Source organism: Cornus florida, unplaced genomic scaffold, assembly GCF_030987335.1.
Source record: "Cornus florida cultivar Cherokee Brave unplaced genomic scaffold, ASM3098733v1 CherokeeBrave_3.0.0_Hap2_Chr02, whole genome shotgun sequence".
NCBI classification, from domain to species: domain Eukaryota; kingdom Viridiplantae; phylum Streptophyta; class Magnoliopsida; order Cornales; family Cornaceae; genus Cornus; species Cornus florida.
In genome coordinates, this window is record NW_026775572.1 from 44181200 (window position 1) to 44197736 (window position 16537).

Below are 16537 nucleotides of genomic sequence, written 5' to 3' on the forward strand. Positions count from 1 at the left end.
AATTCAGTATTCACTGATAAAGATTTTGTTCTAGTGATCTTCTAATCACGCCATTGGTGGGTCCATAAGTATGCCGATTTGCTTCGGAGTTTCAGCAAGCACCCAATCATAAAGCTTGACAATGGCACTGTGACCCACTGTTTTCCATCGGTCACATTGGGCCTTATGTCACACGGTTCTATGACCATAGACCCAAAATTAATACCCAACTCAAGAACCATACTATATTTTCATGCATTGCGAGAAAAAAACTATGGATGCGTGATCTTGAACCACGGCTCGTAGTAGCTAGCCGTAGTGGTGGAGTTGGATGCGTGATCTTGAATTAAGCTCAGGTAGAAAATGTGTCACGGGTGGCGGGTTTCAATGTCATGGTATTCAAGCCAAAATTCGAGATTCCTTTGCGTGAAGCGTATGTGTTAGTACATTCCAGCCATGTAATGATTGGGGTACACGGTGCAGCACTCACCAACTCATTGTTTCTTCGTCCGGAGTTGGTGTTCCTGTAAGTGGTCCCCATCAGGTTGGAAGGGGTGGCCGAAATGTGTTTCGTGAACCGGCTAGGGATGTGGGGTTGGAGTACATGGAGTACAAGATTGGGGTGGATGAGAGCAGCTTGCTAGAGAAATATGGGAAGGATGAGATGATGTTGAAAGACCCAAATTGTCACACCCCAAAAATTCAAATGCTTAAAATACTTGAAATACATGATACAACTTATAACACTTGGGTGTCAACTATAAATCACTTCATCATATAAATATCCAATCATTAATTTTACATGAAATTACATCGAGTTCATACTCTTAACATATCTCATAAAAATAAATAAATAAATAGCAATTCTGATCATCCCGACCATACCATCAGCTCTACGAACTTCAATAATCTGAAATGATAATAATGGGGTGAGCTCACAAGCTCAGCAAGATCATTACTCAACAAGTTAATCCAAACCCTCTCCTTATAGTAGTGCATTTTAATTACATTGACATTGCAACCATAGTAAAAATTGGTAATACTAGTGGTGGTATCTCATAAAGTTCTAAATCTGGATTATATGTTAGTTCTCTTGATTAACCCATTGAATAATTAACCTTTACTTGGTACAAAATATTTATGTAACCCATCTCAGAAAAATGTATAGAACACATTTCGTAAATAAGGAACACATCCGGTCTAATAGAAAAAACACATTCAACAATATAGGGAACACATCCCCATTAAGTTTGGAACATCGAGTAATAGGAACCCATCCATTAGTCCAAGTTTGTCCACAAATCAAAATATAAAAGTTCATATATAATTATTTATCTCAACACTATAATTTAGTTTACTCGACTCACACCGGGAGTTAGAGTTTGCTTTCATTAACCAGCCCAATATAAAAAGGTTATATATATACCCTGACGGTGTGTTGTACAATGATTTATTAACTAATAGTGACTTTATCATGTATCAACTATACCTCAAACCTTCCAATAGTTTAGTAATAACTTTAATTTCCCATCTACACATATCAAACTCATATTCCCAATATCGTTAAATTGAAATACTCCAATAGTCAAAAATCAAATAATAATATTTAAATATATTCTAAATATCATTTACACTTCCGTAACTTCTGAAATACCCCAGTAGTATTATATGAGTCCAGATTACTAAGGTTGTATATTTATTCATAGCCCCTTCAAGAAACTAATTGGATAACGGCAAGTGTTTAACATAGAATCTGCATCATCGACTAATACCTCATAAACCCCGCGATTAGATACTACACCACAGATCACATATAATTTTATGTATTACAGATAACCCAATTAGAATTCCAACCATTAATGTTTAATATCTGTACCAATAAAAAATAAAAATAAAAAAAAATAAAAAATAAAAAAACTACACAATACATCAGGATTCAATAATTTAACTACCCAATAGATCACAGTTGATAATTTCGTAAATAAAAAAAACTGTTTTGCATTCCCAATTAAATCTAGTTTTAAATCTAAGTAATATCTTTTGGTATTAGGGAACTCCCGTAGTCGTAGATTAATTCTCACAATTTTATAATGCAACACGTATCGCACATCCTAATCCACATTTAAAACTTAAATCCACAACCACTGGTCTTACAACTAGTGTAACTCCACGTACCTATTCACCTCTCTATTGACCTAAAGTACTAAATAATATGCGTAAACCACTTACCATATTTATAAATCTATACATATAATATCCCACTATAAAAATGATGGTTGTTACACAAATGCCCTTCTAAATAGGGGTTGGTCCAGTGACATCATGGACATATACTTGAAGGAACAAAATGTAAAACTTGATTTGGTTAGGTTAAGGGAATATTTAAAGGAAGTGTATGAAAAGGCTAAAGTATTTACGAACAAAGAGGGTTAGCATGTGGAATGATATATTGTTTATTTTTACAGAAAAATATTTTGGGAACCAATCTTGCTACACTCATACATACAGTATTGAAAACTTAAAATTTTGTTAGAATGAGTCGCTCCCTAAAAAGAATCTCATAATTTTATTTTTTTTTTCAACCAATTGAATTAAATTTAAATAATTAGTCGATCCAATGCCAAGCAACTATTACTAATTATCTTTTTGGAAAACCAAGTCTTTGTTTATGGGTGGGAAAGAAGTGTTAATTAAGGCGGTTTTGAGTGCTTTACCTACTTATGTTATGTCTTCTTTTAAGCTTCCCACTACTCTGTGTCAAGATTTGATGAAACATATTCGTTCCTTTTGGTGGTGTAATAAAGATAAACATCGGGCAATTCATTGGGTTAATTTGGATCTTCTTTACCGAAGTAAGAACTTGGGTGGTCTTGGATTTCGTGATCTCCAGGCTTTTAATTTAGCGCTTTTGGCGAAGCATACTTGGCATTTTTAGGTTCAGAAGCAACATTTGTTGTATCAGCTTCTGAAGGCTAAGTATGTTCCAGACTCGTCTTTCTTGGATGCTTCTTTGGGATCTAATCCTTCTTGGGGCTGGCGTAGTGTTTGGTCTTCCCAATATTTATTGCGGCAGGGCTTACGATCATTGATTGGGAATGGCACTTCTACGCATATTTGGGATGATCATTGGGTCCTTACGATGGATCAGAAACTTTCACCACTTCAGGATCTTGTTCCCTACTCTTACGTGGCGGAGTTGATTAATCATACTTCATCTTCTTGGAAAGTGGATGTTTTGTCTTAGTTATTTCCTCCTCTTACGGTGCAGGAAATTCTTAAAATTCATATAAGTCGTTGGGATAAACCTGATGTTATCATTTGGGCTCCGGAGCGGTCGGGTAAATTTTCTGTGCGGTCTGCTTTTAAATTGGCTGTGTCAATGTCTCCTTATCCAGGACCTCCAGTTCATTTTACTGATTGGTCCTTTATTTGGCGATGTCGTTCGCTATCTAAGGTGCAACATTTTCTTTAGAGATGTTATCTTCATGCTTTACCAGTTCGTGTGGCTTTGTTGTCTCGCGGGTGTACTGGCTCATCTATTTGTCCTCGTTGCACTTTGCAGGACAAAACTGTTGTGCATCTTATTCTTTCTTGCCCTTATTCTATACAGGTTTGGAAACTTTCTCCGCTGCGTATTGATTTTTTAGGTTTTTCTTTTTCTTCCTTCAGGGTTGGTTGGAGTTTTCTTATGTATCAGGCTATGGTTTCTTCAGACTTTGCGGATGTTCTTAGTTTGATTTCTTTTGTGCTTGGGGTATTTAGAAGGCAAGGAATCGGTTGGTTTTTGATGGAATTTTATGGGAGCCGGAGTTTGTGGTTCAAAAAGCAGTTGTTAGTTTTTGGGAATTCAAAGATGCTCGGTCTCTTAGCTCATCCTTACTTCCAGGGCCAACAAATCCTTCAGTCACATCTTGGTGTCCTCCCCTACTTGGAACTGTCAAATGTAATTTTGATGCTTCCTTTCTCGGCAGTCGTTATTGGGGGGCGACGGAGTTGTTTTTCGTGATTTTAGAGGTGCAATAATTCAAGCAGTTGTTTTTTGTCCGTTTTTCGCTTCTTCTTCGTTGCAAGCAAAATCTGTAGTTTGTCAGCGTGCTGTCCTTTGTGCTTTTGCTTTAGGATTTTCTTATTTATGATTTGAATCGGATGCTAAAGTTGTTGTAGATGGGGTGTTGAATGGTGAATCTTATCCAGCGAAAATTACGTCTATTTGTTTTGATATTGCCTGAGATCTTTAAAGATTTTCTTCTGCTACCTTGTCTCATGTTCGACGCCAAGGTAATCGGATGGCTCATGCTTTAGCTGCTCTTTCACATCCTGGGCTTGGATTGGATCAATTTCTGCCTGCTCTTCCCTCTTCCATTGTGCCTTTTGCTATGGAGGATGTGGCATGTTAGTTGTGTTGTGTTGTTTAGGTTTCTTTTGTCTTGTTGTCTTTGCCAGGGAATATATATATATATACTCTTATAAAAGGATGGGACGGGCTTGGGTATAGGTCTCGGCCCACAGCTTGGCCTGTAGGCCTGCCCATCAGGAATGTCCACCAGCCCGCTCACAAAAGCCTGTAAGTCCACCAAACATAACCCGGCGGTTGTGTTCATGTGTTATATTCATATTATTGCATCACTGTGTTGCATCTGAATTATATGATAAATTATTACAGGACTGTCCAAGCCGATCAGAACTCGACACACAAGTAAATGTTTTTTTATTTTTTTTAAAATTTTTTACTTGTGTGTCATGTTGTGATTGACAAGACCATGTACATGCGTATCAAGTTCTAAAGCCAATATCTGTAGCCATGGACCATGTAAAAATTTCTCTACTTGTAATGCAATATTGAGCATTAATTTATCATTCATCCTTGTCTGACATTCTATGTGAAATGGAAAGCCTATAATACTAATTAATGTTGAATCAAGTTTGAAAAGAGCTTATAGTTCACACTATCTCTCTACTCCTTGTAAAGTTTTTGTAGTGTTTTCTCCTTATACAACGTTTGTTTTATATTTTGACTGACATTATTACCATCAGAAAGAAGAAAAAAAACGTTTGAAATACGTACTTGGGTTAAAATCAAGTTTTAAAAGCATATTCTCTTATATAACTAATGACTATTATAATAAAAATTAAGGTTTGAGTGTGTTAGGTTATTATGGAAGTGTTTGGGAGTTGGGACACTTGGTTGGATTTGAATGTAAACTCTATTGTTTTACTCACGATTGATTTGCATAAATTAGAGAAATGGATTCGGGAATTTGCTTATGCTTGGAGAAAGTGTTAGGCACCCCAAGACTCCTGGATTATGTACGGTTACCTACTTAATTTTTTTGTGTTGCTCTCTTCCTTAATTATGATTGGTGTGAATGAATTGACCTTACGAGTTCTGTTTGATTGGATATTGATGGATTGAGATAGCTAGAGTGGTTGAACTCGATGATGCCCAATTGCCTGCATATCCTATGGGAATCAAGTCCAAGCTGCCTGCGTATCCCTTGCTGCCTAAGTTTGAAATTAATAATGGACAGTGAAAGTGAGAGAAAGTGAAGGAAAGGAAATGAAAGGAAAATCAAGTTTCCAACATATATTTGGTTAACATAAAAAAAAATTTCAAGAAAGATGTGAGAAAATATTATTTTATTAGTTTGAATGTTATGAAAATGAAAAGAAAATGATTGTAATTATCAAGACTACCTTTTTATTTCAAATACTAAAAAAATAAATAAATTTGTGTTATAGTAATCCTCTTTATATACCATTTGTTTATATCCATTTTTGGAAAAAAATAATAAGTTATTAAAAATAATAATATAACTATTTATATTTGAGAAAGACTTCATAATATTTGTAACGGTTAATCTTGAATGCTCATTTCCAAAATATATAGTTTCTCCAATATTTACAAAGTTACATTACTAGGTAAGGCATATTCAAATAAGATTGAATCGATCAATTTCCTTTTAATAAAGTATTTTATAAATTATTACCCAATAAAATATATTAGAAGTCTATACAGTTTAACACATAAATTCGCCAACTTATAAGGGGCGTCATAGAAAAATAAAATATACAGGGACATCTTTCACGAGAAATTAAAATTTTCTCAATATATATATATATATATATATATATATATATATATATATATATATATATATATTTTGAGAAAATCAACTACTTATGGGTAGAGGTGGCAATTTCCCCCGATCCAGTGGTAGCCCCCTAAGTGGCTTTGGGACTATTATGATAAAATAATTGAAAACTCGAGAGGGCGGATTTAGTGATAAACCCACCCCGCCCCCGCATTCACACCTATTATATATGTACCTTTAATATATATATATATATATAGATATATTATATATTTAATATTTTTAAGACCCTGTTACTCTATTGTAAGTGTCTTTTGATATATTAATATTCAGTATTTTTGTAATTTAAAAGTTGAGTCAGCTTATTTTTCTACCCAATTTGAGCATATTGAGCTAGGTTTTTTTTTTTTTTTTTTTTACTAAATAATAAAAGTGGCATAACTTGCCATGCCTCCGTCTCTCCCCACAATTAAATAGAGTATATGGGGTGGAGTCGGTACTTTGTCTACCGAAATAGGAGCGGGAATGGTGTACCAATTACAAATCCGTCCTAGAGTAAGGACAGAATTGGTATGACGAATTTTCTTACGGGAATCATGTTTTCCCAAAAAATTCACTTTTCATCTAACCAATCTCCTAAAAAGTTCAAATTTATTATGTTTCTTTTCCTTTATAGCTACTTCATGCTTACCAAACTAACCATTTAGATTGAAAAACAAAAAAATTGGGATATCAAAATGAAAAGATGACCCAGAATTTTAGGAAAGGTATATGCAATTAATGCATTGTCCCATTTTAAAATTACCAAGTGTCATTTGAAATTTATGTGTGTGTGTGTGTGTGTGTGTGTATTACCAAGTTGGAAGATTTTGAAGAACTTAAAGAATAATAATGAAAAAATAACATTTATTTTGCTTTCACAACAACTAATTTGGGACATCCAAAAAGGAAAATGAGCCTACTAATATGAGACAAAGGGAGTATTAAATTAAGTTGATCGCCAGAAAGCCATGTGAATGTAACCCTCACAACTATTAACCATTCATCAGAGGATTTCAATGCAACTCTTCAACATAAGAAACATTTTTTCATATAAAAAATAAAGTAATGCTACCAAAGAATCCTACGTCAAGAGTCATGAGTTCTCTTACTGTTGAAGTGAGAGATTTATTTAATAATTTGTTTGATTTTTCACAAATCTCAAACACTATGTCAATTTAGTGATTAATAAATAGGGTTGCAAATGAGCTAAGCCAAACTGAGCTTAAGTTATCAAAGGGCATCTAACCCAATGGTATAAACTCCTCATCCTCAAAGAGGAGGGAAGGGGTTCGAGCTATGGTGTGGGCAAAAAATGTATGAGAGTGGGTTTTTTGCCAAGGTAAAAATAATAATAAATAAAATAAAATAATAAATTGAGCTTGAGTATATTTGGGCTCAACTCATTCATTTATGGGCTTAGATTGAGATCGTAACAAGCTCGAAAAGTAAAGCTCGGGTTCCGCTTGTCATTATTTTGAAAAAAACTTGGGATTAGCTTGTTGAATAACAAAAAGTCATTCGAACTTGATTTGAGCTCGTGTTGAAGATCGTTTTGACTCATTCATGAACTTATATAAGCCTCTATACGAGCTTATGTCAATGAACAATGAACAGATGTTCATAAACTTATATTACTCTTTATATATGAACGTATTCATGAGTCTATATGAACTTATATATATGAATATAAACGAGTCTACTCTAGCTCATGTTCACCAATCGAGTATAAATAGTTTATGATAGGCTCGTTTAAATGAGCCTAAAAATTGAAATTAATCTTAATTCGTTTGCTTGACGAAAGAGTCCGGATTGAATCGTATACGAGCAGAGCTTGCTTTGTTCATCAATATTTGGATTCAAGCCTACTAGTTAAGTATATTGTCGAAGTGAAACATCCAATTTGACAAATAGGCTTAATGTAAAAGGTTGAGTGCTTTGGCATCCGACCTAAAAACTAGCTTAAGCCATTAGGTGAGGTAAGGGCCAACTCATTTATACCTATTACATTTTTCATCCGGAATTCGGATCCGAAGTGGGACAAGTCTCCCCTTTGTAACATCTAACTAATGGGGCTGAATATCATTGCTTATTAATAAATGGGTTAAGTGCAATTTCTGCCAAAAAAAAAAAAAAAAAAACAGGTGACACTATTCCGTTAAATTTTGGTCGTGACTATATGTTGTAAATTAAAAATGACAATCCTACCCTTATATACAAATACATATGATGTAGTGTGTATATATATAACATAGTACATATATATCTTCTCCTATAACCACATTCAAAACCCAGAACGTCGCCGCTTATTCTGGCTGAACTTGTTCATCGTCGGGAGCAGAGTTGGTAAGCGCTTCAAACTCACTGAGCGTGATACCACATTCACGACGCAATCGCAGCGAAACTGGTGAGAGCCTAACCTGAAACTCCATAAACACAGGTGCCAATGAGAAGTTAAAAGCATCAACGAGCAGCAAAACCGGTGAGAGCAAACCTCAAACTCCATAATCGCCAGCGAGAAACTCTAAGCATCAATGAGCAGTGAAACCAGTGAGAGCCAACCTAAAACTCCAAGACCACCAACGAGAAGCTCTAAGCATTAACAACGCAATCGCAACGATCAAATGAGTAAAGTCTCATTCCGGTGAACCACAAACAAACATAGGCGACAAAACTTTCTGGTAAGCATCATACAAACCCAACTGACTAAATCGTGAGCATCTTTGGAGACCCAAATTGAGAACTTAATTGAAGACCCATATGGTTGGCTGTCGAAGGTTGCAATTGGTTGGCAATATAGTCGGTTGTGGGAGAGAACATTGTATGTCTAGAAAACACAGGAGTTACTAGAAGATGAGAAAACAATGGATAAGATAAAAGCTGCCGTATGGGGAAAAAACACTAGGGTTTTGGGTGAAGAAGAAGAAGAGGATAATGTGTGCGCATGTGTGAGAGAGAGACGAGGACACAAAAGCGTAGAGAGACAGAGCCGTATCTGTAAGGCCGTGTTTGGCAGTAGTGTTAAGTACTTAATATGATGAGGTGATTTGCTGTTTAGATTGCATTTGATGATACATCAACAATAGCGAGAACTAAAACACTAAAACAACAGCGTTTCACGAAAGGTTAATTTTGTAATATAATATTTTTATTTTGTCCTTAAATGCACTTTTTTGATAGTTCAGAGGGCAGTTATTAATTAAGAGGGGTTTTGTGCAATTAGAGCAACTCTAATGGACTGTTTTTTTCAAAATATAGCATGTTAGTTTAAAATTGGCTCTCCAATGGCACGCTAAATGAGGTGCCAAAATATAATTTTGCCAAATATTACACAACATATAGCTATTGCTCTTTTCCTTCTCTCTTCTCTCTCCCATGAGCTATCAATTTGGTGTTGGGTTGCCAATTTGGTATTGGGCTTGTGTGCGTGTATATATATATATGTGTCAGTTGTGCTTATATATATATATATATATATATATATATATATATATATATATATATATGTCAGTGTTGTGTGTATATATACAGGGACGGAGTCAGGATTTGAAAGCAAAGAGGGCTAAAGAAAAAATTCAAGTGGAAAATAAAATAATTTTAAATAGAGAAGATAATTTATTGAGGAAAAAAATTATTTATTTTTTTGAAAAATCCAAATATAAAGAAACCCAGATCCAACAACATGATTCAACACAAAACAATCAAAATTTAACCTAAAGTAAAGAAACCGATATCCAAAAATTTTAGACAATAATCCCAAAAAAAAAAAAAAAAGACCCAATTACCAAATATCATTATAAACATAATGTTGAAGTTATTTTTAAAAAAGCTCCACTAAGATTAAAAAAGTGAAAAAAATATTGTTGAAGAAAAAAGAAAAGGATTAAATACTGAAAAGGGATTTTTTTTGGTAAATAAAAACTTAAAAAGGTTTTTATTTTGTTTAAAATTAAGCTGAATAGTTTGGACTTCTTCATGGATTGGTTTTGATTTGCTGGGCTAGTAGGCTGGGCCATTTATTATGGATTGGAAACTTGGGCTGGACTATAATTGATAGGACATGGTAGTAATAATTTTATTTTTATTTTTATTTTTTTGGACCTGAGTTGCAGCCTAGATTAACTCATGAAAGGCTCCACCCCTGTATATATATGTATATGTCAGTGTTGTGTGTGTGTATATATATATATGTGTATATATATGTCCGTTGTGCTTGTATATATATATATATATATGTCATCATTTTTATTTATTTATTTTAATAAGGCAAATAAGCTAAATAAAATACAAATACTAAAAAAAAATAGTTGTTGAAAATGGTAGTTGGGAATGGTAGTTGAAAAATAATACTTGTTGTGTTAAAAAATAGTATTTTGAATGAATGCACCTTAAAGTAAAATTGTTAAAATATAACATTTTGACATTATATTTTTTTTCAAAATATAAATTTAACATGTAAAAATAACATTTTGGATTAGAGATGGTCTTAACTCATATCTCAAGATTTTTTTTTTTTAAATTTTTTTGGCACTTTACCCTTAATAAATTGGTAACTCATCCATTATGATGCTTGAAAGCATGAGTCAACGAAATATCCATTATAAAGAGCACATTAAATCCAACGGTTGAGATCAATTCTGATGCCAACGCGCGAGTTCCAGAAAGGAAAACCCTAAACGCCCAATTTCTCCTACAACCCAAAGATATATACCTGTTCTTTTCTCATTTCCATCATATCTAATAGTACCAGTAACATCACAGTGCTCTGCGATTCCTATCCATCTCTTTCTCTCTCTACAGTCTGTGTTTCTCTCTCTAGCCATGTCGGACGAAGAGCACCACTTCGAATCCAAGGCCGACGCTGGAGCTTCCAAGACCTATCCTCAGCAGGCTGGGACCATCCGCAAGAACGGTTACATCGTCATCAAGAACAGGCCTTGCAAGGTTCATCTTTCTCCTTTCTTTCCCGATCTCTACGGCTTCTCTATATCTATATATATATGTGCATCATCATTCGGATCTGATGTTCTAGGTCTCGTTTTGGATCGGTGAATCTTGATTAGTTGTTTTCTGATGCTAGCGTTTTTTTTTGTTCCCATTGATTTTGTTTGTATTTGAACTGACTATATACAATATCTGTAGTTGGATTGTAATTTTTTGCGTTTAGAAGTTTAGATCTACTCTATTTGCGGATCGTTGAGTTTGTTTTCATTGTTCATATTAGTTCCATCTCTTTTGATTCTTTCAAGTTCAGATTTTTTTAGAGTATTGAAAGATCTTATTGTCTTATTTTTGTTTGTAGGGTATTTCTTTTTTCATTTTTTTTTTGGATATATTTGGTTTCTGAACATCATCTGGTCTGATTCTGAGCTGTAGTACGTGATAATTGCTACTGATTCAATTTTGTTTGTACTATATTTAATTTCTGGAAAATTGTATATATGCGCTCTGATATTTCAATTGAAAAAAAGTAACACAATACATTTTCCGATCTTAATGTGTTGTCATGATTTTGGAGTAAATTCTGAAGCTTTTTTTTGGTTAAAGAGTCCTTTTTTTCCCGTGAATTTTATGACTTTTAGTATTAGTAACTGTAGCTTTATAGTTAATCTCTACTCATTAATGATTACCAGTTTACTGTGGCTTACACCCTCGTGGTATGTACATCATTTATTGAAGATATGCTCAGGGAACAAGTAGTATCCTATCATACATCTTTATGGCAACTTAGTCTAGCTGACAGTAATTAGTATAAAAAGGCATAGATTTGTTCGACTTTTGGGTCTGCTTCTGCTCCATTAATGTTTTTGTCAATATTTTAAACTCTTTATCACTAATGGAAAAGGTCAAGAGTGTACTAGATAATAGAACATATTCATCTGGCCATCTGTTAGCATTGAGCACTTTAAATTTGCTTAAAAAGTGAGCATGGGTAATCAGATGTACAAAAAAATTTCGATGGCTTCTTGATTTCTATTAAACTTTGATTTTGAGTTAAAGTTAAGTTTTGCTGCGCGGATCATATGAGGTTTTGGGTTTTATGTGGTCTTAACACCCCCCCCAATAGTGGAGACGTGTCTTTATTTCTTATTACATGTTTGAGGACTGTCTTATTGTAATATGTGTATTTTTGAAACAGGTTGTGGAGGTCTCAACTTCCAAAACTGGCAAGCATGGTCATGCTAAATGTCACTTTGTTGCAATCGACATCTTCAATGCAAAAAAGCTTGAAGATATTGTTCCCTCTTCCCATAATTGTGATGTAAGTACTGTTGTAAATCATGTTTGAGTTATTCAGGTGTCGCATTTTGCTGTTTTCTTATTCTGGATGTTAAGATGTGTATCATTGAATGACAGGTCCCCCATGTTAACCGTACTGACTACCAACTGATTGATATCTCTGAGGATGGATTTGTATGTGCCTACTTTCCTTGGTTTGATTGTTGCTTTACTTTTGCTTTTGCTGAATGATTGTCTGATACTCTACAATATGTTGTAGGTGAGCCTGCTTACTGAGAATGGTAATACTAAAGATGACCTGAGGCTTCCAACCGATGATAATCTGCTCTCGCAGGTTAGTTGATATGATATCTTTATAAATCTATGTATTCTTTAATAAAAAAAATTATACATCTTTTATATCTCTCTCTTGTGCATTGTATTGGAGCCCTTGTATTTATCTTCAATCTGTGTTTTTAAATTGAAGCCTTAGGATATAATTCGACGGTGTTTGGTAAAAAATGAAACAAAATAACAACAATAATAATGAAACCAAGGCAGCACCACATATACACTTACCGAACAAATGGGACTTCATATCTTGGTTACTGCTATTTCATTTCGATATTGTCTCTTTGAAGGAGATTTTGCTAGGTCCATAAACAAGATGGGTCAAACTGGTGACAAGACAAACTAAAGGGAGAGATATATTATGCGAAATTGCTGGGTTTTTAATCCTTTGGCATTTGTTTTGATATTACTTATTATTTATACAATTTCTACATTTGTACTTGATATTCATGATTTGGCTTTGTACTTGAATTTGCACTGTCTAAATACAGCATATGATATAGCTGTTGTATCATGTATGTGATATTAGTGGCCTAATGCAGGGTCATTGAATTTTTAGAAGCTGAAATTGATCCACAGAAGAACTCAATTAATTACTCCACCATAAAAGTCCTTTTTCTTTTTTTACAGTCTCAAAGAGCAAATTTTCTACGGATTTAAAAATAAAAATAAAAAATTATCTTAATATACGCATATGCATACACAATAGGAGAGACTCGAAGGACTAGCCAAATTCTTTCATTTTTGTTTCCTCTATTGAAGTGTCTACTTTTATCATTTTACCTTGATAATAAATTTATTGATAATGTAAAGAATTGGTAAGTTTCTTAAAATAGGAAAAAGAAAGACTTATTAACTAATTAGTAATTGCCTTTGGATTAGATCTTAATGCTACAATTAAACTGAGTATTTAAATTCTTTAGTCTGTACTTGCACTCATTTGTTAAATTTGTTTCAATTGTATTTTTTTGATAAGTCTAAATTTGTAAAATTATGTGCAGTAAATATACAATAAGGGGTTTAATATCACTCCTATGGTTTGAAGGAATTTTTACTAATTTATTTTAACTATGAAAATTATATTCCATTTGGAAAATTATGCTTTTACTTAAAAAAAAAATTTATCATTTACATTTTGGAGCGAAGATCTAATGAAACTTGAACCTAGTTATCGCTAACATTATCTAACAAATTTTCTGGTGTCATGACAAAAACTCAGCTCAATCTTATGTGGCTGGTTATAAGTAGATTCAGTTGAGTGGCTCAGATTTAGAATCTTTTAAAATTCTGAGCTGGGTCAATTCTTTTCATCAGGATAAAAAAAAAAAAAAAAAAAAAAAAAAAAGGATGCTTAATCATGGCCTTATTTTTTATTTTTGTTTGTTATGCTTCATATATTAGTATAACTCAGATTCATTTATATTGATATTGATTTGAATTGTTGCAACTGTATTGCAATTAGCATCACCTGGTCCAGATTTGTTTCGAGTTGCGTAGCATAGCACCCTGAAGGTTGAAGAATTTCTAATGCCTTCTTGCTACCTGGTTATAATGGGAAATAAATGGGTGTTCCTGGTTTTGGTAGAAGTTTAAATTTTTGGTTGACTGCATTTGCTCTTTTGACTTTTTAAACCAGTGTTCAAACGGAGAGCTCATTATTTGAGCTTTTGAGGTACTTAGACCATAGAAGGTCCATTTTTTGAGTTGGTGGCTTGTTAGTTGAGCCTAAGAGATGTTTGGGCCATAGCCGGAATCTATACACCAGGATTCCGTAAATCCTAGATTCAACCCTTGTCACTATGGTGACCGGGAAGTTTCCTAGAATGCATTTGACCCCAAATCAATTGCTCAAGCTCCCCCTAGTATAGCCATCTCATTTTAATGCAATTCTTCATTTCTTGGCTTCTGAGACCTTTCATGCTTCTGTCAAACAAACAGGTCATTCATGCATATCAGAATTGTAGCTTCTGTTTCTGTGGCTTAATTTTGAAGCCTTGATATGTTTTAATGCAGCCTTAACTTTTGTTTAGATTTATCATTTGCATGGTCACACTTGCATATTTCACACAAGCATATCTGATGGTCTTTCTTTAGGACTCGTTCACTTTTCCTACAAGTTAAAGTTTGTTTATTTTTCTTACTCAATTTTATTTTATATACCCAAGACCCCAAATAATTGTCATTGTTGAATATAACGCAGATCAAGGATGGATTTGCTGAGGGGAAGGATCTTGTTGTGAGTGTGATGTCTGCCATGGGTGAGGAGCAGATCTGTGCCCTCAAGGATATTGGTCCCAAGTAACCTTCTTATGTTATGGAGAATGCTCGATGCTTTAAAGTTTGAAATAGACATTATAGTACCTTACTCATGGCTTTTATGTGACCACATTGAGGAACATTCTTTTATGTGACCGCGTCCTCATTTCTCAAGAGAATTTCTCATATTAGGGATTGCATAATTGATTGTTTTGTGTTCTGTTTCGATAAACTGCGTGGGCTTTTTGTCTTTCTTCTGGGGTGTGGGGAAAACCAATTTCCCAGCAAAACTGTACACTATTTTGCATCTTCGGATGTTGCGAAGTTGTGATTTATAGATTCATTATCCATTCAGTTGGTTTCCTTCCTAATTCCTATTTTTTTGTACCTTAATATTTGATGAAGCATTGCAGTGGGGAAGTATCTGTTGTCTATCTTGATTGTTGATGTTAGTGTGTCCCGGTCTTTGATCGGTGGGGTCGTTGTGTGTCCCAAGAATATAAATCATTCCTACCCATCTTATGCAATGCAAGTGCAATTTTGCAACAAGTATATGGGTGGTAGGTATACCAAATACGCATTATATGGCTTGGGACTCGTTTTATCTCTGTTATTTGCAAGATTCAGTATATGGGGTGGTATAACACACACGGACAACCGCACACACCACACTATATGGTTGGTTTTCTGTAGGAGGTTGAGACAGGGACACACTTGTTTTCTCACACCACATTATATGGTTGGTTTTCTGTGGGAGGTTGAGAGAGGGACACACTTGTTTTCTCTCTGTTATATGCAAGTATATGGTTGGTTTTCTGTAGGAGGTTGAGACAGGGACACACTTGTTTTCTCACACCACATTATATGGTTGGTTTTCTGTGGGAGGTTGAGAGAGGGACACACTTGTTTTCTCTCTGTTATAGGCAAGTATATGGTTGGTTTTCTGTAGGAGGTTGAGACAGGGACACACTTGTATCAAATTTTCTCTAATCCCAAATTCAATGCGCTAATTCAGTACCGCCAAACATAACAAAAGCACTATTATCACTATGTGAAGTGAGTACATAAATGTGATATCAAAGAGAGGTAATTGCACGTGAAGTCTACGAGAATAAACACAAAACTATACTCCAGACTACCCAACCATCCCACACTTATTTGCCCTTACGGATACTTGGTCCCTCACATTCTACTTTAAAAACACGGATACTCGAACATCACTTTTACATCACTTTTCACTTTAAAAGGTAGAAAAGATACTGCCACATCTTTTGGTGACGGTTAGATTTACTTCTGATATAAACTGAAAAGAGTTTCCAGAGTTGGTTGCTTCTCCTAACTGGCTGTCAGAATATCTTTTTATACGGTCTCTATTGTTCAAGGCCCTTGACCATTTAAAGTAACAATTAGTAAAACAGAATTCATACTAAATGTTTGGAAAAATGCCTGATGAAAGATTGAGCAAATTATCTTACAATTTGTCCGCTGTGTTCTTGCCAATCCAAAAACGATGGATAATGTGGTGACAAGTAGGTCTAAATCCACAGACAATATCTAAACTTATTTCTACCATTGTATTGCAAAAAATTCAAAAGTTAAAT

At 34.3% G+C, this 16537-nt stretch overlaps 1 protein-coding gene across 1 annotated transcript; it reads left to right on the top strand.

Annotated features, from left to right (window-relative positions):
- The first annotated feature begins 10801 nt into the window (after positions 1–10801).
- On the top strand, positions 10802–15307 carry LOC132294821 (eukaryotic translation initiation factor 5A-2). The gene is made up of 5 exons (XM_059792820.1): positions 10802–11054; positions 12250–12372; positions 12468–12524; positions 12610–12684; positions 14881–15307. The coding sequence occupies exons 1-5, from the start codon at positions 10932–10934 to the stop codon at positions 14980–14982; spliced, it is 480 nt and encodes a 159-aa protein (XP_059648803.1). The 5' UTR covers positions 10802–10931; the 3' UTR covers positions 14983–15307.
- Positions 15308–16537: the final 1230 nt, after the last annotated feature.